The sequence below is a fragment of the Manacus candei genome, unplaced genomic scaffold (genome assembly GCF_025592945.1).
Source record: "Manacus candei isolate 608988 ecotype Guabito, Panama unplaced genomic scaffold, ASM2559294v1 h1tg000086l, whole genome shotgun sequence".
In the NCBI taxonomy this organism is placed as follows: domain Eukaryota; kingdom Metazoa; phylum Chordata; class Aves; order Passeriformes; family Pipridae; genus Manacus; species Manacus candei.
In genome coordinates this window covers 1,418,642-1,443,028 of record NW_026138134.1, presented here as the reverse complement: position 1 = coordinate 1,443,028, position 24,387 = coordinate 1,418,642, and the positions used below count along the sequence as shown (strand labels likewise).

At 53.5% G+C, this 24,387-nt stretch overlaps 1 protein-coding gene across 6 annotated transcripts in view; it reads right to left on the bottom strand.

The window, feature by feature from the left end:
* Positions 1 to 6,835: 6,835 nt before the first annotated feature.
* ARHGAP32 (Rho GTPase activating protein 32) overlaps positions 6,836 to 24,387 on the bottom strand; it is a 187,528-nt gene continuing 169,976 nt past the window's right edge. For 4 of the 6 annotated variants that reach the window (XM_051812391.1, XM_051812392.1, XM_051812393.1 and 1 more), the window contains 8 exons: positions 23,782 to 23,889; positions 22,344 to 22,489; positions 19,629 to 19,830; positions 18,743 to 18,888; positions 17,736 to 17,810; positions 16,333 to 17,184; positions 14,822 to 15,684; positions 6,836 to 13,747 (listed from right to left, as the gene is read on the bottom strand). In XM_051812391.1, coding sequence (XP_051668351.1) covers positions 11,525 to 13,747; positions 14,822 to 15,684; positions 16,333 to 17,184; positions 17,736 to 17,810; positions 18,743 to 18,888; positions 19,629 to 19,830; positions 22,344 to 22,489; positions 23,782 to 23,889 — 4,615 coding nt within the window. In that variant the 3' untranslated portion in view covers positions 6,836 to 11,524. The remainder of the gene's footprint in view (positions 13,748 to 14,821; positions 15,685 to 16,332; positions 17,185 to 17,735; positions 17,811 to 18,742; positions 18,889 to 19,628; positions 19,831 to 22,343; positions 22,490 to 23,781; positions 23,890 to 24,387) is intronic. The other 2 variants (XR_007908469.1, XR_007908470.1) reach the window with 2 other exon arrangements.

Genomic DNA, 24,387 nt, shown 5'->3' with positions numbered 1-24,387 from the left:
ATAATGAGGGCTTTAAATTGGTCTTTGCCTTCCCACTGGTGTTTTCGTGGGGAGACACAAATCAGCAGAACTTCCTTCTAATTTGGCCAGTTTGGGTTTTAAGCTCCCCTCTCTCTGGTCTGGAAGTCCAAACAGGCACGTCTGCTCCCTTCTTTCCCTCACACTGCTCCATTATTCCTCCTCCAGCAGCTGAGATGAAAGGAAGTGGGAACAAGGACACTCAGGCTGCTGGAGCTGAGGTGGGAGCAGAGCCACGCTCGTGGAGAAATGCTGATAATGTGTGTGCAGAGGCAGAGAGCAGAGGTTGCATCTATAATACAAACCCACAGAAAAGGTTACAAAGGGATGTAGTTAAAAGCAGAGAATTGCCAGCAAGGAGATGGCTGGTGAATCTCAATTTGCACCTTTGTGTCTGTGCATTATGATGGTCTTTATCTGTGCAGCTCCATTATCCTTTGCCAGAGCTCCCAACCCCCTCTCTTGGGCTGGAGGATGGATTGTGTTCACTTGCTCAGCCCCTATTTCATATTTTTTCTTCTGTAGTGTTATGTCTGTCCCTCTATTACTTATTCAAAGCCTGTTCTGGAAAAAAGCCTGGTTAACTTAGAGCCTCGTGGGCTTTTATGCCATCAGTTGGTGTTGTATGTGCTCCACCAACAGTAATAACCCCTCTGGCTCTTGGGAAGGGGCTTTTCCCTGTTTTGCTGAGGGTCACTCAAAACCTAATGTGAAAAACACTCAGTTAAGTTGGACTAGATGAGCTTGAAAGGTCCCTTCCCACCCAAACCATTCCATGGTTCCCTGCAGATTCCAAGCTCTGCCATGAGCAGGTTCCAACCCCAGCTCCTGCAGCCCTGGGCAGGAATTCCAGGTGCTTGGTGGCTCTGCAGGGCAGTGTCTCCTGCCAGGCACCCAGAAAATGCCTCTGAACAAATGGCTGGGTGGGTTTTCCTGCCTTATGGTCCAAGGAGTGGTGGGGCTGAGCTGGTGCCCAGAGCTGGGATCAGACAGGAGGGAGAAGGAGAAGGACCCACTGTGAGAGGGGATGCTGAGCACTGCCCTCATCCTGCAGCTTAAAATCATCCCTCAGGTGGAAGGGACAAGTTTATGGATTGGGGGGATTGTTACAGTGTTTTTGCTTTGCTTTTGCACTTATTTTGTTGATTGAGGAAAATATTTTCCACTTTCAAAAGTGGTGGCCCTTCAACACTGGTTTCTTTTTCAAGGGAGTCTTTCCCAGAGGGGAGAGATGAGGAAGTTTAAAGCAGCCTCTCTTGCTCTGTGGCAGAAGTTGGTGACTTCTCTGGAGCATTTTGTACTGGATGTTGTTGGGAAGTTGTTGCCTTATGTGTTGTTATCAGTGAAATTCCACTTCCTTCATATGAAAGAGAAGAAAGTGGAGTTACTGGCCAGCACAATGTGGCATTTGTGTCTGTGGGGGGATCCACTCACCTGGTTTTCCTGTGCAACCTTCCCTCCCCACCAGCCCTGTCTTTTGCTACTGAAGATGGAACAGATCCTGCTCCAGTTCCCATCCTTTGAGGCTGGATCAGGAGAACTGGAACTGAATTGAGAGAAATGAAACTAAAGGTTTAAAATAAAAATCCTGTAAGCAAGGTGATGCAGACTCCCCCCAAAAGGCAACCAGAGGAAATCTGAAGACAAAGGAAAGATGAGAATAAATGAAATGAAAGTTGTGCAAGGCAGGGATTGGGAGGAGGGAGGGGCAAGGCAGATGTCTGCCCGTGCTCAGCACCAGGGCCTGGGCTGTCTTTGTGTTTCTGGCTCCCTGCCTGCCTGTCTGAAAACCTGGCCCTGTCTGGCACTTCTTTTTTTTATTCTTATGTTTGAATTTATAACTTGAAGTGCAGCAGAATGAGGTTCTCTGCAATATTGCTGCTGATGAGATCAGCTGCCCTGGGAGGGGAGGGTTCATTTGAAGCAGGGGAGACTTGGGTTTTACCTGCAAGTCTAATGTGGACTTGCTGTTTTACTCTTCTTACTGCCCTTCATTCTTTGTTTGCTGCAGTTCTCTGTGTTTGCATTGGTTAAGTTTGACACTTGTGGCTCAGGAAAACTCTCTCCTTGGGTGTATCCTGATGCATCCCACTGGGATTTGCTGTGTAGCCCAAGGGTAGGGAGGGAAGGGGTCTGCTGTTCACTGCTGAGGGCCAGAGCATAGCTGGGAGCCCTGGGATCCACTGGAGCTGGATGACAGGGATCACCCACACTTCCTCCCTGGGAACGTGCCAGGAGACTTGTTCTCAGTGAAGGTTTCCAGGTCTCCAGGCTTCAAACATTCACACAGTTTGAATAATTCATCAAGCTCCAGCACTTGCTGGAGTCAAATATTCTTCTCCAGCATCTTGGATCTTTAAAAAATGGATGAAAACATTTTTACTTGAAAAACCTTCCCCTTTGTGTGATGTTTCCCCTTTCTCACCTGCCACGCCTACAATCCTTCCAAATGCACAACTGGCACCAGGGTCAGCTGCCCTTCTGTGCAAGGATCTCCTTCTTCCCTGCTGCCTTTGACTTTCAGAAGGGCAACTTTATTTGTTCAGAAAGGTGGGAGCCCCACTGACTGTATCTGTCTGTAATGAGTAAATTCAGTCTCACTATAACAGGATGTTTCTGGGCAGATCCATCCTCCTCCTCTCCTCATGCCCCATGAACCAGAGCAGTGAAGGGCACAGGGGAGGCACAGGGTGGCACAGCAGGGACTGTCTTGGGTCTGCTGCAATGGGAGTGTTTGAATGTGGGGTCCCTGGCAGTTCAGGAAGGTGTTTTCCCCTCCTTGGGAATGTGGGTGGGGTCTCTCCTGGTCTGGGACCTGCAGAATGCAGGGAACTGGGGTCTGGGAGTTCGAGTGTCTGGGAGAGATCTTGGGGTGTTAAATGGCAAAGCAGGAACCTCTTGTGTGACTCTGGTGCTTGATGGGCTCCTCTGGTGACAAGGTGGGGAGAGCCCTGGTCCCTTTGTAGGGGACACAGTGACCCCCTGGAAGCAGGAGCTGAGGCTGCAGAGCTGGGGCAGAGCCCTGACACTGTGAACACTGCAGGGGACATGCAAGGACAGGACAGGCTGGACACCAGCTCTGAGAAGAGCCTGGAGGAGGCTGTGTGGGGCAGGGAGACCTTTCCAGGCAGATCCTGTAAGAGCCTGTCCTGACTGCCAGTTTGAACCATAAAATGCAGACATCCAGTCTGGACTCAAGGGTGTCTGTCTGGAGACTGTGATTTTCCTTGGGCTGGGACAAGGAGGGACTGGGAGCTCTGAACTCGGAGGATCAGGATGCACATGACAGAGTGGAGGCAACTTTAATTTCCCTGTGAGCTGCACCAAGCCTTCCCCCTGCTGCAGGACAGCCCATTCCTTGTTCAGGGGATGCTTTCTGCAGGTTCCAGCCTCTGTAGCTGCTCTTGGTGCTCTGTAGCCTGTTGAATTCATGACTTTGGATGGTTGGTGGGGAAGTAGTTTGGTCACAGCAGAGGACAGAGCAGCTCCAGCTGCCTGTCTGAGCACTGCAGTGACACTGTGTGTGCTCAGCAGCCCTGCTGGAGCCCCAGATTTAAGCAGGAATTGGGGGATCCCTGGCAGGCCTTGTCAGGACACCCCACCCCTTCCCAACACCCCTGACTTGACCCCAGGGCTTTGTCCTGCTGTGTCTGAGCACCCAACTGGCAGAGGATAAAAAAACCCTTCAGGAAAGGGAGATGAAGTGATGGCAGGGGGGCAGAGGAGTGTTGTGGTGACAGTTCCAGCTGCAGAGCTGGCTCAAAACTCTTGCACAGGCAAAGCAAAGGGGCAGGACCTGCCCTCTCTGCTCTTCCCGAGGGAGAAACATTGGAGCAGGGATCTTGCTGTCCCAGGGAGGATGAGAAGAGCACAGAGGTTTGCTTTTCCCGTCCAGTTTGGTTGTTGCTGTTGGCACCAGATCACAAATTCTCCCTTAGAAGAGAGGAGAATTTGATGTCTGGCTCTCCTGGACTGTGCCCCAGGCTGTGGGCAGGATGCTTTGCCCTCGGTGACAGCCTGTTGTTAGAGGTGCTGGCAGGCAGTTCTTGCACCAGGAATGCTAATCCAGGGATTTGTGTGACCTCCTGAATCCCTTCCCCGTTCTTGTGATGCAGCCAAACTTCTGTCAAGCCCTGCTGGGAGAGGAGCACCAGCAGCTCCTGGTCTGGAGGGATCCAAGCACAGACAGCACTGTCCTGCTGCCCTGCCTGGAGCAGATCACAGAACCACAGAATGTGCTGAGCTGGAAGGGACCCACAAGGACCATCCAGTCCAACCTCAACCCTGCACAGGCCCAGCCCCAGGCTCACCCCCTGTGCCCCAGAGGATCATCCAAACCCTCCCTGAGCTCTGGCAGCCTTGGGGCTGTGCCCACTGCCCTGGGGAGCCTGGGCAGTGCCCAACCAGCCTCTGGGGGAAGAACCTTTTGCTGAGATCCAACCTGAGCCTGCCCTGACACAGCTCCAGCTGTTCCCTGGCTGCTGTCCCTGGTCCCCCCAGAACAGTGCTCAGTCCCTGCCCCTCCTCTGCCCCTGCCCAGGAATTGGAACTGCACTGAGGTCTCCCCTCAGTCTCTCTCAACCCCTGGTTGATGGTATGGTGAGAAGCCAAACCCAGGCTGGGAAGGGAGGCTCAGGATCACATCCTGCCTGGCTGGAGACCTGTGTCAGCACAAGCTTTGCTCTGACAGGTCCTGGGCTCGGGGCTAGGGGGATCTTCTGGCTGTGTGGGCTGATAATTAATCTTAGCAGGGCATCCTTGCCAGCTGGAGCTCCCACCAAGGGATGCTGGGCAGCTCAGCATCTTCCTGGCCTTTCCAGCATCAGCTGCTGTTTCTGGATGACTTTTTTTAGTGTAGCAGTGAACATATTGCACTGTTCCCCTAGGGATGGGGCCCTGGAACAGCTGATGTCTGCTTTGGAAAGCAGCAGTGACCTGCCGAGGTGTGCAGGTCGCTTTAAGTTTGGATTTCAGCTCAGGACTCGGGATGAGTGAGGCTGCTCTGCGGGCAGAGCGTGGCTGGGGCTGCTCCGGGGAGACACACGGAGCTCCTCGGGATGCTGCAGGCACTGAGCGCTCCACAGACCTGTTTGAGCATGAAAAATTAAAAAGGAACCCACCCCCGGATGTCAGGAGCTGGAAACCTGAGCAGAAACTACTAGAACGGAACGCCATCGTTTTTAAGCGGCCTGGAAGGCGGCGGGGAGCGGCAGGAGCGGTTTCGCAGCGCTGCCTGCTGGAGCATTTCGTGCCCAGGATCTTCCAGCCCTTGGACACTTCCGCAGTTTAAATCTTCCTTCTCCCTCGTCTGCTCTGTGTGTAAATCGCAGCTACTCGGGCTAGGCTGAGAGGGATGGAGTGTTTTCACCGTTATTTGTTCTCTTGAGCCGTGTTTGGAGCAGTGGGCGCGATGAGAGCTGCTCTGGGCGCTGCCCTGAAACCCCCTCCCAGAACTCCCAGAACTCCCGTGCCCGCTGGGATCTCAGGGGAAAGAAAGGAATTCCTGTTTTGCTGGGGAGGCACGATGCTGCTTTTGGGGCATTTTTGGAGCTGGGGAGGTGGGATGTCAGTTCTGAGGGTGATCCATGAGGCAACAGGTTCAGCTTTCTGCTGTTCCCATACCCACTAAACCTGAGCCTTTTGGGACAGACTGAATCCTTGGGACAGGTTTAACCCTTGGGATAGATTTAACTATTGCCAATTGTCCTTGTGGACAGTGCACTGAGGAGAAAACGTGTGGAGCTGCCACAAACACTTAAGATATGAATTTGTTTACTGGACTTAAGGGTCACGATTTTTGTTTGCCAAGTCACCCCAGTCTTGTTCTGCCTTCCAAGGACAGCTCAAGTGCCGACCCACAAGCAGGATGGGCAGTGAGCACAGGGGGGTTCCTGTGGGGGTAGAACACAGGGAGCTGGCAGCCTTTGCAAGGTCCCCTGTTCCTGGCTGTGCTGCTCTGGAACAGCAGGAATTCCTGGGATCAGAGGGATTGGGTTGCTCAGCTTCAGGTGAGACCTTACAAGGGCATCAGTGTTCAGGTGGGTGTGCATCAATAAGCAGATCTGGATGTAAAGTTAAGATTTCAGAGCAAATATTTCAGCAGCCCCTCTGTGCTCACAAAGGCCCCCTGGGGCAGAGGCTGCACATCACCCCATGTCACCCCATGTCACCCCATGTCACCCCGTGTCACCCTGTGTCACCCCATGTCACCCCATGTCACCCCATGTCACCCCGTGTCCCAGGGGCTCCATGTGCACAGCGGGGTCACCTGCCCTCCCACGACAGCAGCATTAGGCTGGTTTTACTCCTGGCAGCAGTTCTAAAGAACATAACATTTACTGGATGAAAAGACTATCAGAAGTCCTCCTCACAATGCTAAAAACCTTTGAAATTCCCTTCCTTTAATCACCTTTTTTGCTATTAATTAACTCTGACCACTGTTACTGTGGTGCCCAGAACCCCTCCTGCCAGCCCCGAGGGCCAAGGTGGCTGTGCCATCTGTTTGTCCTCACTTCATCTGCCTTGTGCCTCCTGTGCCAGGGCCAAGCTGCTTCTCCTTGTGCTGTCGTGCTGGGCGAGAGGAAAGGGAGGCTCAAAGAGCCCAGGCTGGTTTATTTGTTGTTAGGAAGCAGCCATGGTTTAACTGCACAGATAAGCCCCAGCCTTGGCACATGGATTCAAAGTCACCTCCTTCATCACAAGCTGCCTGCCAGCAGCCTTCCAAAGAAGGGCTCCAAACTGGCTTCTCCTGTTTTGTTTTTTTGAATACACTTAATTAACGAGGCAGAGGCAAAAATACACAACAAACACACCGGAGTAGTTTTTAACCTGGCTTGATTAATGCTGTCAAGTTGCACATCTGAGATCTGAGTGTGAGCTCAGTGGGACTGTTGCTTTTGTTTAATACCACAAGACACCTCAGTCTGGATTGTTGCATTACAGTACAAATAAAAAACGGAAACAAAACCACATCTGCATCATACAAGGTGAGAAGAATATGAGAATTCTAAATATTTACAGAGAGGGGAAGTGGGGAAAACCACAAAAAATATTTACATAAAAATACATGAGCTTGTCAGCATATACATTTTACACCAGTTCACAAAAAAGACACTATATAAATTAAAGTGAAGGGAACTCCAAAGGTAACCCAAGACTTTCTGGGATGTTTCTCTCATGCGGCTCAGGGAAAGAAAAATCAAGTCTTCTACAGCAGGAAAATGAACAGCAAAACAACCCTTTTCTCCCCCCTCCCTCCCCCCAACTGGACGAGGCAGGACTCTGCACACCAGGAACTGGACATTGCTCACACCAGACCATGCCTTTCACACGGGAATCTGGGACAAGCTCTGGGAAGAGGTGCATGCCCAAGCTGCCAAGAGCGAAAGGAAGGGAAACGACTTCTCATCCAGGTTTCCTGACATGTAACATCACTTCAGTCCATGCCCTGGGCAGTGGCAGAGCACACTTGAGGTTCTGTCCCTTTCTGGGGTGAAAGAGGAACAGGATGTTTTCAAGTTGGTTTTGGTTTTGTGTAGCAACTTACTACCACTGTGCAATCCTTACTGACCCCCCTCCCATGACGAGTGGAAAAGGAGGATCACTGCAAAGACATAGGCACGAGGTTGTGGGACTGTTCTCATAGATGCATAAAGGTTTCACCTGATAAGACTTCTTAAAAATCAGAAATTAATGCTTTATTTAAGACTTCACAGGGGCTGGGCCCTCATTACTCACCCACTGTCTGCACTCCCCCTTCCCAAGGAAAGCCTCCTAGGGATTGCACAGCCCACTCCAAAGCAGAGGTTTGAGGAGGAAAATCCAGAGTTGGGGGCTCTGTTGGCCCCAAACTCCTGTGTGCACTGGGGGGGACTTTGGCTGGACACTCGGGAAGGGGCAATTCCAGCTGCAGTCTATGGCAAGTGTCAGGAATCAGAGGGTCGGAGCTGCCATCGCCCTGCCGGAGGTGTGCTCAGGCCATGAACCACTGAGCCTGAGCAGACCTGCTCTTGGATTCCAGGGTTATTTGCATTGCTGTCCCCTTGCTCTCTCCTGTCCTCAGCTGGGACACTGAAATGTCACCTCCCCCCAGCTCAGCCCCTCAGACACCCGGTGTCACCCCCTCCTCGCTCTGATGCACAACAACCCTTTTCAGTCTCCCCTCTGATCTTCGGAAAGATACAGCTGATGTTTTATCATGAACCAATCATGAGGATGTAAAACTCAGATCTCTAAGGACCACCAGGCCAAGCCCAGTGCAGGAGCAGAACTGCAGAGTTCCCTCTATGGCTTTGGGGGCTGCGGGGTCGTGCGGGATGTTGAAGCCATGGGCAGCAGCAACATGAAAAGGAAGGTGCTGGTCAGTGTTACCTGGGAAAAGCTAGTGCCTTCACCTTTTTTAATTCTGTTGAATTAGCTGGATTGGCTCAGCACTGGTGGACACACGGTGGGGTTCTCAGAGAGCTTCCAGCCCTCAGAGCACAGCCCGGAGGGAGGGGAGGACAGCTGGGGGCTCACTTCTCTGCTGGCTTTTTTTCCTGGAGACCCTCTCATTCCCAAGAAGGCCGTTTGTAGCAAACATCCACGTCAGGTGTGCACTTCCAGAACCCCTTTTGGAAAGGTGCTGAAAGCTTTGTTTCCCATGGGACGAGTGGGTGCTTCACCCCTGGCACTTCCCACAACGTGGGAGAGCCCCGGCAGGGCTGGGGGAGCACAGGGCTGGGACAGCACAGGGGGAGCACAGGGCTGGGACAGCACAGGGCTGGGGACAGCACAGGGCTGGGGACAGCACAGGGCTGGGGACAGCACAGGGGGAGCACAGGGCTGGGGACAGCACAGGGCTGGGGACAGCACAGGGCTGGGACAGCACAGGGCTGGGACAGCACAGGGGGAGCACAGGGCTGGGGACAGCACAGGGCTGGGGACAGCACAGGGCTGGGACAGCACAGGGGGAGCACAGGGCTGGGGACAGCACAGGGGGAGCACAGGGCTGGGGACAGCACAGGGCTGGGGACAGCACAGGGCTGGGACAGCACAGGGCTGGGACAGCACAGGGGGAGCACAGGGCTGGGGACAGCACAGGGCTGGGACAGCAGCTGTCTGAGGACAGCACTTGGTCTCTAAGGGAGACAGTGGCTTCAAGCAGGAGAATCCAGAGGCATTTACCCTCAGTGGGAGCTGGCATCAGGCCCCCAGAGTTACAGGATAGTCCTGGTGAACGTAAGGCCAAAATCAGGGCATCAGGAGAGTGCTGAGGGGCAGGATGGGGGAATTAAGGCTTTCATGGAGAGAGAGGTTCAACCTACAGCTCTCATTCCCTGAATCCCAAAGAGCCTGAACCAAACACTTCAGCTGGAGACCTCACAGGTCACTGGCAGCTGAGGAGAGACTGTGCTACCACACAAACCCTCCTGAGAGCACGGACTCATCCGGCTCATCCCAAGGAACTCGGGCAGGGCAGCCTTTCCCAGGGAGTTCCCAGCAATGGAGACAGGCTGGCCCAGGGCATGGCTCACTAATGGCCCCTTCTGTGTACTTCTGTTAGTTTTCCTTGAAAGAAAACATTGCAAAAAGCATTCCCTCACCAAAAACCCCAACCCCTCTACCTGGGAATTCCTCACGAGGAGATTGTGGTACCCTGGATCACAGTGCTGCTTTTTTTCTCCTTTTTTTTTCCCTTTCTTTTTTTCTTTTTTTTTTTCCTCACTGCCAAATTTCATTTCATAACGTGAGAACTCTTCTAAACAAAATGCTTAAAACATCAGCATTGCACAATAAAACAGAACCCGAAGGTAGTTGCTGAAACAGCCCCAGACAAGGCTCCAAGGTTAAAAGAAGCAAACAGTTACAGACTAGTCAGCTACTAGAAGCAGGTTTTCCTTAGGATTTAAAAGTCCCAAAATAGCCATGAAACTTTTTTGTTCAAAAACACCACCTAAGCTCCCTTTAGCAGCTGTGTGCTAACTGCAGGACCTCCAGGCTTTTAATAAAACATTAGAGATTCAAAACAGGTAGAGAAGTTCTTCAACCACACAGAACAGGAATGGCCTTGGAATTTATCAGTGAACATTTAAAAACTCCTAAATCTCAAGTATTGCTTGTAAGCCCTGCCTAAATGGGATGGATGTGCTTAATTTATGGGGGGGGGGGGGAAGTCTGGGAAGTCCTGGGAAGCCTGAGAGGAAGCACGAGGTGCTGCCCGGCTGCTTTTACAATGTGAAAGCTTTTAAACAGCTTGGACACTGTTATTAGTGTGTTCTGCAGTGCACTGGCCTTCTGTCCCTACTCACTGAGCACTGGGAGGAGCTGCACTGGGGGATGGGAGGCAACACACAGCACAGACAGCATGTCACTGCTCCGTGTGTGCCACAATTCCGCAGGGATCCCTTTGCCAACACGGAACCGAGAGGTCACAGAGCCCGCAGACCTTCAGGGGAAGGTCAGCAGGAACATTCCCTGCTGGAAGAGCTGCAGGATCTGGCCCAGGGCAGCTGCTCATGCAGATAACTTGTCACTCCCACAGCTGGGAAGGTGGGCTCTGATTTACAGGCTGGACACAATGCCATGGAGATTTCTGTATTTATTTTTACTGGGTTTTGGAGTGAGATGACACAGCCTGGCCCAGCCACGAGATGGAATGAGCTCATCTGGACACAGAGAGCCCAGCAGCAAGGAGGAATTGGCATGGGATGGGTGTGCTGTTCCCAGCTGCCTGTGTAGGGTTTGGTGTAGTTTCGTGTTTCCTTTCTTTTGGTGTGAGAAATGCAAACCTGCCCTACTTGGCTCCCGTTGCTGGCCTCTGCTTCCAAAAACGGAAATGTAAAGTAATTGGATTTCTTGTAGGCAGAAGCAGCTTCTTAAGCAAACAATGCAACAAGTGTGCTGTGTTCTGAACTTGCTTCAGAGCCTATTCCACAGCCTTGAAGTCAAAACAGGCTCCCACCCACTTCAAAGCAACTGCAGTGGGTCCACTGCACACGAGGGAGAGGCAGGACCTCAGCACCAACCAAGGAGAAAACCCTTGGGCAGTCTTTCCCCCTGCCCAGCTGTTGGCCCACTCTTGCTGTGTAACTCAGAGGGGCAGAACAGTGTCATGGAGCCCCTTTCCTGGGAGCCAGCAGTGGGAAGGGTACTCAGCCTGGAGAAGAGCTGCACGCACAGTCCACTGTGCGGGGAGGGAGCGGCGGCCACTGCCAACATCACACCTGGGGAAGGACAAACTCCTTCCCTCCCTGCCAACAGCACCTCTCTCAGCTCTGCCCGGCCTCTCTGGCAACACCTGTGTGCCAACAGCCTGCTCTGTCCTTCCAGTTGTCTCAAAACTACATGAAAAAGCTAGAGCTCTACTACATAAAAACAGTGAGTGGGCGGTGGGGGCTGAAGGGGCTTTGCTTTCTCATCGGGGCAGGGTCAGGGTTTGGTTTGTTTTTTCCATCACTGAAAAAATAAAACAGTCCACTGTCCAGCAGAGGCTGCTTAGACTCTATCCCTCCTCCCCCCCACCAGCTCACTCGACGTGGACCTCTGTCTCGGGCCTCTGCAGGCACAGCTCGGAGGGCAGGAAGGCGCCCTGCCCCAGCGCCGTGGCGTAAGTCCTGCTGTGCACGTGGGTGAACCCGGGGGGCACGAACCCCCCTGCTCCAGCATAGCCCCCTCTTTGGTGCTGAGGCATGGTATGGTAATCCTCCAGGTTGTCGTACTGGGACACCACAGTCATAGTGCTTTGGCGCTTGCCCAGGGTCTGGTAGGGGTACAGCAGGGCAGAGTCCCTCTCCATGGGCTCGGGGTGCTGCATCCGCAGGCTGTGGCTCCGCTCGGGTTTGGGCGGCGGGGCCACGGGAGGGGCAGCGTGTTCCTCCTCCTTGTAGCAGTCCCTGGAGTGCTTCTCCACGGGGGCAGGGGGTCTGGCTCGGGACCTCTCCATGTCTGGCCTGTCCTCTGCCAGCCTCCCCTCCTTGTGGTTCAGCCTCAGGGTGTCCTGGCCGGCCGGGATGTACTTGCTGCCCGAGTGCTGGTAGCCCAAGGGCTCGGAGGGCTCTGGGCCCCCTTTGGGCCTGTAGTCGGGGTAGGGGGGCCCGTTTTTGGGCTCGGCAGGCTGCCTATGGCTCGCTTCCTGCTGCAAGTGCGTCCTGTGCTCGCTGGCACTGCCACCTGGCTCATGCATCTTCCTGTTCCGGACACTGCTCTGCTTCTGGGGCAGGGACGGCTTCTCGGGCTGCCCGTTCCCGTAGCCCCCGTGGTAGTGGGCTCTGTCCAGCTCGGGCTCCGGGTGCTGCAGGTAGTACCGCTCGTCCCCCTCGGGGGTGGCCGCCTTGCCCTGGTACCTCCCCTCCTTGCCCTCCGCCACTGTGAGGAGGCCAGTTTTCCCAGGATCGGATTTGCTGCGCAGGTGGATGGCGTCCAGCCCCCCCAGCTCGTCCTGCAGCAGCGGGGCCACGTTGTCGTACTGGGACATGAGGGGCCCCTTGACCTTCTGGCGCGAGCGGCTCTCCCTGCGGATGGACTGCATGCGGTACTTCTCCATGTCCTCCAGGTCCCACGACATGTACATGTGCTTGATGTCCGGGGCGGGGGGCACGTCCCTGCTGATGAAGCTGTGCTCCTTCCCCGCCAGGTGGTTGATGAGCCCCCCCCGGGGGTAGGAGGCCAGGCTGGGGTAGCGGTACAGCCCCTTGCTCTGCAGCCGCGCCGCGTACGAGAAGTCGCGGCCGGGCAGGGGGTGGAAGGGCCGCACCCGCACGGTGCTGTAGGGATCCAGGTCGTAGAAGCCGCCGTCGGCCGTGGTGTAGTAGGAGGAGGAGCTGGAGTAGGGGCTGTAGCGGTAGTGGACCCGCCCGTTCTCGAAGTAAGGCTGGAGCTGCGTGACGTGGTAGTCAGAGTGGGGCTGGTATGGCTTGTACTGGTAGAGGGGCCGCGGGCAGTACAGGGGCTCGTCGTCCGGGGGCACCTCGGTGCGGGAGATGGGCACGGAGCGGATGGCGGCGGCGGCGGGGGTGGGCACGTGCAGGGACTGCACCCTGCGGATGGTGGGGTAGGGGGGAGCGTCCTCGGCGTAGCCGGCGCTCCGCAGCCCCGTGGGGCTCACCGAGGACACGAACTCCGTCCGGCTGCGGGGCTTGGAGTGCAGGGCTGGGCCGGCCTTGCCCTGGGTGCCGTAGGTGTTGTAGCGGGTGCCCGCCGAGCCAGGGGTGTCCGAGCGGGGCGGGTAGGCCTGGTGGGGCTCGGGCTTGCCGTGGTACACGTTGGGGGGGACGCTCTCGGGCCTGTACTGGTGCATGGAGGCCGGCTTGGGGTGCAGGTAGGGGTCCGGCCCCGAGGGCTCGGGGATGCTCTCGGGCTTGGGGTGCGGCACATACACCGTGTGCTTGGGCGGGGGCGGCGGCGGGGGTGGCAGCAGCGCCTCCTCCACGGAGGAGGCCAGCATGGAGGAGGCCAGGAAGGAGTGGTAGTTGGCGTTGCTGAGGGGGTCGGCGCTGTTGGAGTGCATGGCCGCCGCGATCTTGCTCTCCAGCGTCCTCACGGGCGGCACCGGGGGCGCAAAGCCGTAGGAGGGGTGGGACGGGACGGACTCGGAGCGCAGGTGCAGCGGGGGGGCCCTTGTGGGCTCCCGGGGCTTCTCCATGTGGCTCTGGGGGCCCCCGGGCACCGAGGAGGAGCCGCGGGCACTGGAATTGCTCTCTGAGACAAAGCCAGGCTCCGGGGGCTTCTCAGGGGCAGTGGTGCTCCACACCTGCAGGGAGGAAAGCAGCAGAAGTCAGGGACAGGCAGCTTTCCCCCCTCCTGTTCAGCAGTTAAAATATCACAGACACTCGTATGGGTCAGCCCAATTTCAGTGCTTCTGTGCCTGGTTCCCACTGGCTGTGGAAGGAGAGATGTGCAGGTTCCCTCTCTCAGCGAGGGCAGCGCAGTGCCACCAGCAGTTTGGATCCATCACAACTGGTGTGTTCTGCAAATGCCAAAGCACAGGAACGGGAGGAGGTGGTTGCCTCTTTACCCACTGCTCCCAGCGTTTTGTTACATGCTCTGATTTTAAATGTATCACCTTAATGAAAATGTACCTGGGTTTGGCCTCCTCAGGCTCTTGGGAGCAGACCACACCATGTAACAGAGCAGCAATTCCTGCCCTAAATGTGCCTACAGAGCTTAGGCCAGGCTGAAGCTGGACACACTTCATGGGCTGAGGTGCTTTGGATTTCTGAGGGAACACTGCACAAGGAACCCCTGCACAAGGAATATGACCTGCTCTGTTAAACAGAATAACTGAGGCTGGAAAAGACCTCAGAAATCATCAAGTTCAATCTTTGACCAACCCCCACCTTGTCCCCCAGCCCAGAGCACTGAGTGCCATGTCCAGTCCTTCCTTGGACACCGCCAGGGATTGGGACTCCACCACCTCCCTGGGCAGTCCCTTTCACCTCCTAGTCACCCTTTCCGTGAAGAACTTCCTCCTAATGTCCAACCTAAGCTGCACGAGGGAAGGTCTAAGACTATGTCCTCTTGTGCTATCACTAGTTGGACAAGATCCTACACAGGATGCTGGAAGAGGATATTGTCAGAGGACGCAAAAATCTGTTTCTGAGCACATCAGTCACCACTGCAGATACTTTTTCTCCTTCAAACCAAGGAGAGTGGGTATACTGGGATGCCCACTTAGGAAAGCAGCACAGGATTTCCTCCAAGGCTGTGTCTGCATTGTACCCACATCCCTTCCAGCAACCTGTGAACCCCCCCTTGCTGGGGGCCCGACTTTCCCAGAGCTCCCTCCCTGCAGTTACAGCCCAGCTGCGCCCGGACCAGGATGTACCTGAGCAGAGCTGCTCGGAGCTTTGCTGGAGGATGCTGGCACTTGTCCCGTGGCTGCCTGGTGGTCCTGCCTCTGTGCCGGGGTGGGCTGGGTGGCCGTGGCTGTGTGTGGCACGGCTGGGACGGTGCCATCCCCCTGCGAGGGCTCGGCGGCTGCGCTGGGGATGGTGGTTAAATACGGCACCGGGGCGCCTTTGTCCCCGGCAGGGGCCACGAGAGGAGACGGCAGTTTGTCCTCGGCCGTGCAGGTGGGAGTGTGGAGCTTGTCCCCAGACAGGCATGCCCGGAGCTGGGGTCTGTCCACAGCCGGCTCTGGAGCGGGCGGCTCCCGCTCTGGGGCGTGGTGGGCCGTGTGCTCCCAGTCCCCCGCGCGCACGGGGAAGTGTTCACTGTCCCCCGCCTTGCCAGGATGGAAGCTGGCCTGCTCCTGCTCTGCATCTCTGCTCCCAGGCATGTCCCCAGGCATGCCCGTGTGGAGAGGCGGGGGGTCCTGGCCTCCAGGTGTACCGGGTGGGTGGTTCTGCTCCCCGGCTGTGCCGCTACCTTGGAATTCCTGCTCTACGGGAGCACCGGTCTGGAAGTGGAGTCGGTTCTCGGGCAGACCGGTGTACAGGTGGAGCTTGTCTGGAGCACCAGTAGAGAGATGGAGCTTTTCTAGAGCTGTGCCAGCTTCAGCCTCTCCATAATTTGTGCTTTCAGCATGAGCATCTCCTGGCCTTTTGAGGGACTGGGCGGATGCTTGCTGTGCGGACTCGGCTAACGCTAGGGCCAGCATGCGCGCTGCGTTTTTCGGAGGAGGAGGAGGGATAAGAGACACAGAACTGACGGGAACAGGATCCTGGGGGGAGTCGAGGGCAACTGCTCCTAATGGGGGAAAATTGAGAGAGAGAGTGATTTTATGTTACCCAATAAGGAGAGTGACCTTAACCTTAAAGACTATCATAAAAAAATAGATGCTCTCCACACTTTCACAGTGGCAGTTCCTTCTGGTGTGAAACACTTGTGTCTCACACGCAAACGCTGCTCAACAGCACAGCAGTTCATCAGAAAGAGGAAAAAAACACAAGAGATTGTCTAAAGGCTCCTCTTGCATTCTAGAGAGGTAGGGAGGAGGTAGCAGAGACTGAGATACCCTTAAACAATTTTGATCATAAGGTTTTAGGCGAAAAGGTCCCTTCTTCCAGTGTTGGCAGATTTTTAATTTAAAAAAGAAAAGCCTTAGATGGTCAATTGGCTGAAATGATCGAGAAGGACATGCCAGAGATTTTCACGCATGACAGGATGGGGAAAAAAAAAGTGGCATATAAAGCATTATGGAAAATTATCCAAGATTTGTGTGATGTAGGGAGAAGGCAGAGGTTAAGACCCTATTGATCTGCACAGCCCTGCAAGACACTCGTGATCAGAACTGACGGGCAAATCCCCTCTCCTAAAAGGCACGCAGAGGAGGGCGGTTCTGAGAGCAGGTCCCCTCGGGAACTTAAAGAAAGAATGGAGGAAAATGCACTGTACCTGGCTGTGTGTGTCCAGTGGGTACAGTCTTAGTCTGACTGCTTGGCATGGGTCTCTCCCCTTCTTCTGGCAGCTCTGGCTTGCCAGCAGCCACTAGCTGGGAATGCTGCAGCTCTTGGTGGGCTCCTTCCCCTGCTCCTGTTTCACTGCTTTTCAGGGGCAAGGACATCTGGGTTGGGGACCTGTTTGTGATCTCAGTGATGCCAATGCCTTTGCTCCAGCTGGAAGCAGAAGAGTTCCTGGATGTGATGGGCACTGCTCCAATGGCTTCTGGCCCACGGCTGGGCAGGGCAAAGCAGGTGGGCTCTGCAGTCAGTGGTGGAGATTTGATGGGCTTTCGGCCCGTCTTGGGTGAGAAGGTGAGGGGTTTGCAGGGCTGCTCCTCCGTGGGGCTCAGGTCCAGCGTAAAGAAGGGACTCATCTTCTCCTGGAAAGGGGAGACTGGCTCAGAGCTCGTGGCACTGCCCGGGGTCTGGGACTGGCTGCCCGATTCTAAATCCTTCTTTAGCAGGCTTGGTTTGTCCCTATTGATGTCAACCGACTCCAGCAGGGAGGTGCTGCTGTCCAGGCACTCGGACTCTGCCTGGGGGGGGCTGCACTGGAAGGACATGGGGTCAAAGTCCAGGCTGGCGACTCCGATGTCCGGGGGGCTCAGGTCGACGTCCTCAGAGGAGCGGGGGGAGATGAGGGCAGGGACGTGGATGAGCCCCTCGTCCCCGTCGCTGTCGTCGTGGGGAAGGTTGTCGTAGGAGTTGCAGCGGTTCATGCTCCCCAGGAGCTCCCCATTGAAGGAAGCAGAGAGGGCATCGCTGCTGGACCTGGGTCTTCGGGGTCGGAACAGTTTGGATTCACCTGGGAACGAGGAGATACCTGTGGGTTAGGGACAAAATCCTGCTGTCCAGGAGGCCAGGGCCTGGTGGGGGTGTTAAAGCTCAGCTGGTGAGCCCTGCACACAGAAGTGACATTGTTAGCAGTAACCGTTTATCACGTTTGTTTAAACTCTTTTACGGCAGTTCCAGGTCTGATTTAGTTGAAACTAAGCTGTGTGTACAAGCAAAACCAGTTTAAATGTGCTGTAGGCCTAAGGCTTTCTCAGAGAGCATTTTCCTTCATGATGATGCCTTGTCAGCCTTGGAATACAAAGGGGAGGTGGCAAGGCAGGAACATAGGCAGTGCCAGCTACACCAAAGCAAGAGGTTTGGGTTTTTTTACCTTAGAAGGAAAAAAAGGCATGAAGAGCATTTCTGTGACACCCATCTGTGCTGGGCAGCTTTGTTAATTAGCAAGTCCACCTTTCCCTGAAGAGGTGAAAAAGCTGCCCTGTGGCATATCTGTGCCCAGGAATGTCAGCCTGCCTTCTTTAATCCACGTTTATTAGAAGTGCAGGTGGGATTGTGCCTTACCATCCACGGCGTGCAGAGAGGTGAGAGACTCCTCACTCTTAGCCGAGCGCAGGGTCCCGCTGTCTCCTCGTCCACCTGAGGGAAGGAATCCACACAGGGAAAGGCTGAGTTGTGACAGTGCTTTATATCTGGCTGTGTAATGATGGCAGGAAAAACACACACAGGTTTCCAGCAACACTGTCCTGAGAGTAGTTTTGTTTTGGGGATGGGTTTCTGATGCTCATTTTAGAGTCCTGGGGAAGGTGACCCACTCAAATGGTACCTGCTGTAGGTGACAGGTCAGGAAACATCTCTCCACATCATCCTCCTACAGACTCGGGAGGTACCTGTGGTAACTGGCTGGCTCCTGCCAGCAAGGAAAACCCCTCAAAAATGGGGAAGAAAACATTTTCACGACTTGTTTTATGGGCAATGAACAAGCACAACTTCAGTCTCCAAGGAGACAGTCTCAAAGGGCATTTATGGTGTGTGAGGGTTATAATTTGAAAATGGGACCTGGGAGAAGATGGGATAAAAGTTCTCACTGGCCCACGTTTTGGGATTTGTGGTGTGTTTTACCTCAAAAACACACTGCTGCTATTTTTAAATTTGGAGGAAGGCAGAAAATTATATATGGAGAAGGCTGAGGATTCAGCCCACATATCCTGGCTGTGGCTACAAAGGGTTGTTGGATGTGTTCTCATTACACTGGTAGAGAGAGTGTTTGTAGGAAGGTGCCTCCCTAATCTAATCTTCTGAGAGCAGCAAAGGGAGCCAGAGCTGCACTCTCATTTTATAATCAGAGTGTCAGAAGGAATTATTCTGAGACTTATTGCAGCAGCACCCACATATTGTCATTCCAAAGTCGCAGAGGTGTGAGCTCTGTCAGGCTCTGGAGCTGCCCGAGATCCATTCGGGAAAGAGTAGCTCCCTGGAGTGTCATGCCTGGCTTGAACGCTAGAAGGAGATAAAAGCACACTGAATGTGTGCTGCTCAAGCCCAGATTTTGGGAGGGGACTGCAGCTCACCTGCCAGGGCTATGGCTTTCATCTCCGAGGGCTCGCTGGGGTTGCGCTGCAGTTTGCGCTTGGACACAGAGGAGGATTTGCCCAGGTTGAAGAAGGATCTCCAGCTGCCCACTGGAGACTTCTTCATCTTGCTGGGAGGCCTTTTTCTGGGGGAGCAAACAGAGCACACAGTTGGAGATGGAAGCTGCATCTAAATCCTGCTACTGGTTGCTTGTTATCAGTACTCTCTGGTTTCTGCTTAGAAACTCCCTCTTCTCAACAGCTGAGGGTGTTTTCATTCCTACAGCTCAGCCCTGCAGCCTTGCTGGGTGAATTCCACCCAACTCGGGGATGCAGGTGCAGTGCAGGGGAGCAAAGGCTCCTGCCTGTGCAGCACAGCAGCTGAGGGATGGATTTCCAGCTCTCTGGGGAGCTGTGTGGCCATAAAGGCACCCAAAAAGGGTACCCAAAAAGGTACCTCACTCGTGCTGTAAAATCACCTTCACCTCCTCCCACTGCCACTTCTAGTGTCATCAAGCCTGTGCAACTGCTCCACTGCAACCTGGAGATGTTACAGGCACTTAGTCCTGAAACCTGAAAAACCCCAATGTCTCCACGTGGTCACTCTGTTTACACCTCCTTCTGTGTGACTGGTACAGTCATCTCTGTGCACCAACACAACATGGATTTATACATTTAATGATAACCCTGCTAGAAAGAAGGGAGTGGTGCACAAGTAAATTAAACCCATGAGCCCATTGTTATGAAAAGCTGAATCCTCACTGAGTCCAAAGCAGGTGGAAAAACAGCTACAATATTTCACATGTGACCAGTCAGTATCAGCAAGTTTTTGCTGTAATCAAAACATACCAGTTACGACACGTGCTGGGAAGAAACTTGTCCCTACCTTTCGGACGGGAAGTCTATGACTGTGTGGAATTTGCCCTGCAAAGCTGCTGGGCCCTCTCCCACTTCTATGTACTTGCTGTCTGCCACGATGGGTGAGTTGATCTGGGCCTGTGTCCGAGCCTGTGCCTCCTCCAGCGTGAGCAGCTTCGTGGAGGGAGAGGACACCAGCAGAGACTTGGGCCGGGACAAAGAGCTGTGCCCTGCAAGGGAAAAACCACAGGCAAGAGGGAGAGTCAGAAAACAGCAGAGCAGAGATCAAAGCTCAGTCTGTGTGCCTAGGGAGGTGCTGTGTTTTTCTAAACCTTTGTTATCCCAACCACTGAAAGGCGTGGACAGAGATATGTTTGTGACAAAAAGAATCTCTCACTGAGTAGCTTGGTGTATTAAAAAATAAAGGCAGAGGGAAGCAGGTAGATCAGAAACCTTTGTGACATACTTTACTTCAGCTTCATCTGTATAGAAAAGCCTGCACAGAAAATGATGGTTTTCCTTTTTACAAAGCTTGGCTGGGTCATTCCCAGGTTCCACCTCTTGTATAACAGGAAATGCCATGTGTGACCAAAGCTCTACAAACCACTGTGCAGATGCACAGAGCAAACAATCTGCTCTGTGTCCTGCCCTTGGCCTTTTACAGCTTGGGCTGGTTTGGGAGATGAACACATAAAGTTCTGTGCAAGTAGTTGCTGTTGCCTCCTGCTGCTGTCAGCTTCAGCATAGGGAGATCACAGCAGCTGTCCTTTGCTTGCCATTGTTTATTGTGCAAGTGTTTACAGGGTTGCTCCCAGAGGAGTTCAGGGGTGTGGGGGGAATGTGCCATCACAGAACATCCTGGTTGGTTCCACCCCTGGGGCTCCTGGGGTGTGTGTGAGCTGTAAATGCTGTCCTGGATGAACTGTGGGTTAAAACAGGCTTGGCAGCACCACTTTCACCCCTCACAGGTGGGTGCAGGAGCTGTGCTCGATCCCAGAGGCTCCTGAAGCCGTGCTGAGTGCAGTATTCCTGCTAAATGTGCCAAATAACCCAACCCTTGTCCCTGCCAGTTTTGTGTCCAAGCCCACTGAATGTGAGTGACTAAGTCATTAAACAATTAGCTGAATTTACATGGTCCATTCTAAGCCTGGATAATCATCTGGCTGGGATTCTGAGCATGCTTATCTTCCCCTGGCAGAGCCTGCTGGGGGCTGTCACTGCTCAGCCAAACTAACCTCTGGCTCCTGCTGACCTAGAATCTCCTTCCAGGAGGAACAAAAAGCTGGACAACTCTGCTGTCCTAAGTAGAAATATTGGTTGTTTAAAAGAGGGGAGGAGCAAATCCAGTGGAAAAGCAGCTCTCTGCACTGCCCAGGGGGTGGTGACTGCGTGGGCTGTGCGTGTCTCATGGGCAGGGCAGGTTGTCAAGGCAGATGGTGCACCCTTAATGCTGCTTAGGAGAAGCAACAGCTTGTGGTGGCCCTGTTTGTTGATCTAACACACAGAGGAAACCTCCTTCCTGGTGTAACTCTGCTCCTTGGTCTCTTCTCCCAGGCAACCAACAATAGGACAAGGGGACATGGGCTCAAGCTCTGCCAGGGGAGGTTTAGGTTAGATGTTAGGAAGAAATTCTTTACAGAGAGGGTTATCAGGCATTGGAACGGCCTACCCAGAGAGGTGGTGGATTCACCATCCCTGGAGGTTTCTAAAAGGAGATTGGACATGGCCCTTAGTGCCATGATATAGTAATTGGAGTTGGTTCAGGGGTTGGACTTGATCTTGGAGGTCTTTTCCAACCCAGCCTATTCTATGATTCTATGATTCCTTTTCCATGGAACAGCGATATGGTCTTAGTTACTCAAGGGAACTGTAGGTTCCAGGGCTGAATGTCTGAGGTGCCCCAGGGTTGGGCACGAACGTTTTGCAGTTCATGGCTGGTCAGCCCTGCTCATGAACCCACACAGGCTGTGCTTCTGCAAGGAATAACCAGCACAGCAGATGGCAAAATAGCCCCTAGTAAGAGCAAGACAGTTTCTTAGCATCGACATCACTGAATACAGAGAGCTTGCTTTAATTCCTTAATTTCTACTGGTGTTCTGAGGTCCATGGATAAATGTAGAGAGCTCAAATGGATAAGTATGCAGGAGCATCGATGGTGGTGGCTTTAAAAAGCAGAGGGAGCGGGGGGGGACAGATGAAGGGACGAAGAGGAAGATGAGGAAGAAGGGGTCCCCGAGCCCCCCATCTCAATTTCCAGAGGGGTATGCCAGGGGGAGGATCTGGGGGGCGGATGGGATAATACCTTAAATTGTGGAACCCCTGGACACGCGTGCATGTCTCTGTGCCCCGGTGGTGGTTGAAGGCCTTCTATTAAAACTGCTCTATTCTCTTACCTCTACAATAATTGCCTGGTGAGTAATTTTTTGGCTCCCGACCAATTTTTTGGTCACAGTTTTCAGGCAACAGTTTTTTGATTCCTTGCGATTTCTCAGTGGTAGGACACAAAAGCAGCAGCCAAACATTACTCTGTGCACTCCTGCGGGGTGTCCTTGGCTTCTAGGAAAGGGACTGACAGCAATTTCTAAAACTAGGCCATATTCGTTGGGTTCTGACATCACAACCTGGGAAATGTGGAGATGTGTCCTCTAGGTCAGGAAAAACCCATATTTGAAATGTGCAGGGGAGGCTCAGGTATCCAGAGTGCCTTGTGTGCTCCAGGGGAGGGAGGGAGGGGGACACACACCTGCCCCGTCCCGGATGACTGAGCTGAGCTTGGAGCTGAACAGAACATCCACGTGGTTCAGGATGAACTCCACCACCACCGACTGGATCCGCACCTCCATGAAGGCAGCAGTGCCACTGAAACAGGCTGACTCGATCTGCTTGGACCTGGGAAAGGAGAGACATGAAACAGGGACAGCCAGGGGGTGATGCTGCTCCTGGACAAGGGGCTGTGCCTGTGCTCAGGCAGACGAGGCTGCAGGGGCAGGTATGGATTAAATCCCAGCACAGTGCTACACAAAGGATCACACTGACTGCAGGGATTTAAAGGCACAGTCTTGGTTTAGCTTCAAGTCTTACTAAATGGCAAGAGGAAAGCTGGACTAGAAGGGAAAAGGGTGTAAGGCAGGTCTGGCTCAAGGTAAATAATTTGAACAGCCCAAATGGGGAGCTTTCTGTTAACTGCCAGGTACCATGGCTAGCACAGTTCAATGCCATTGCACAAACCTCACTGTGGCCTCTAATGGGATTTTCCCCCGAGCAGGGAAATGTCTCCAACTGATCTGATCAGAGAGTGCCCCAAGATTCACCAAAGCAATCTCAGACCTGAGATCACTCGACTGCCTGGGGGTGAATTGCCAGAAAGGGGAGAACAGCTCACCTGCATGAACTGCAAGTGTTCAATGCCACGTTGGACAGGGCTTGGAGCAACCTGGGCTAGTGGAAGGTGTCCCTGCCCATGGCAGGGGGTGAGACTGGATGAGCTTTAAGGTCCCTCCCAACCCAAACTGGGATTTTATGTGAACTGTACACTCAGATTTCCCAGGTTGGTAACAAAAGCAGCTCAGAAATCAATAGAATAGAGAGCAGGGTGACATTATTTTTTTCGTTTAAAGCAAAATTTTTAAATAACACCATTCATTTTAAACTACCCTATTATGCACATTCAAAACAAATTTTAGGGGACAGATTTATCCAAGATTATTTCTGTAAGTTTGAATTCTTGCAGCCACAAGCTGTTAAATTAGACTCTAGAGACTTCTGCAGTGGGAAATCAGTGATGCCACTGAAGAAATTTCCTAGGACACGCTCATCCAACCAGGAGAGCGGAAATTATCCTCTAGAGAAGAGGGTTGAGGGAATTCTTCCTTGCCACTACTGACTGAGCTGCAGTCAGTGGGACTGGGTTGTGTGAGACAGAATATACCAGGATGTTTTTGGGGTGGTCCCACTGACAACAGTGGGGGCTGTTTTACATCACTAGCTCAGGAACGTGCCAGTTGGGTCTTAAATCCTGCTTAGAGTACTTTCCCATATTTTACAGAAGAAGCACACTGGATGAAGAAAGGAAGAGCTCTTTCCAGCTGCTGGAAGTCAGGATTTTCCAGAGAAGACCTATCTGTCTGGCTTTTATAAACATAAAGCCTTCTCTGTAGTGAAATGGGAAAAGCCCAGGGTACCTGAGGAGGTTGGGAGCCCAGACAATGGCCAGGTTCTTGGTGTGCATGTTTGTGATGGAGCAGTAATCAGCCAGACGAGCCAAGTGCCTCATTAGGAACTCCAGTGTCCTGGAAAACGGGAGAGAGGCAAATGTTCAGCACCACTGAGCAAAGCCAGGCTGTGATCCCAGAGCAAACCCAGCTCATTATTTCCTTTTGGTTTGACAGCTCCCAGAAAGAAACGCTGAACTCCTTCCCCTGAGCCCATGGGGAGTGTCTGCAGCAAATAATGACCCGGGGTGGGCTGAGGGGAGTCCCTCCTGATCTGTCCAGGCTCAAGGCAATGACAGTCCCCAAAATATCCTCTTTGCAGACATGTGACAGCCCTGAGGAGCTGCTCAGGGGGAAGGATGTGGAATGCCAGTCCTGGGAAGACAGGGAGTAGTGATTTAGACACCCCAGGACACTGAAAACCAGCAAACTGTCCCTGAGTTCTACTGATGAAGTTACTGGCTGCAGGTTTGTTAGAGGTCCATGAGGCAGACACAAGGTTAAACTCCAGAGGCTTGTGTTCACGGAAAATGCCTTTTTATATATTAATGAAACACTGTTGTACCCCCTGTGGAG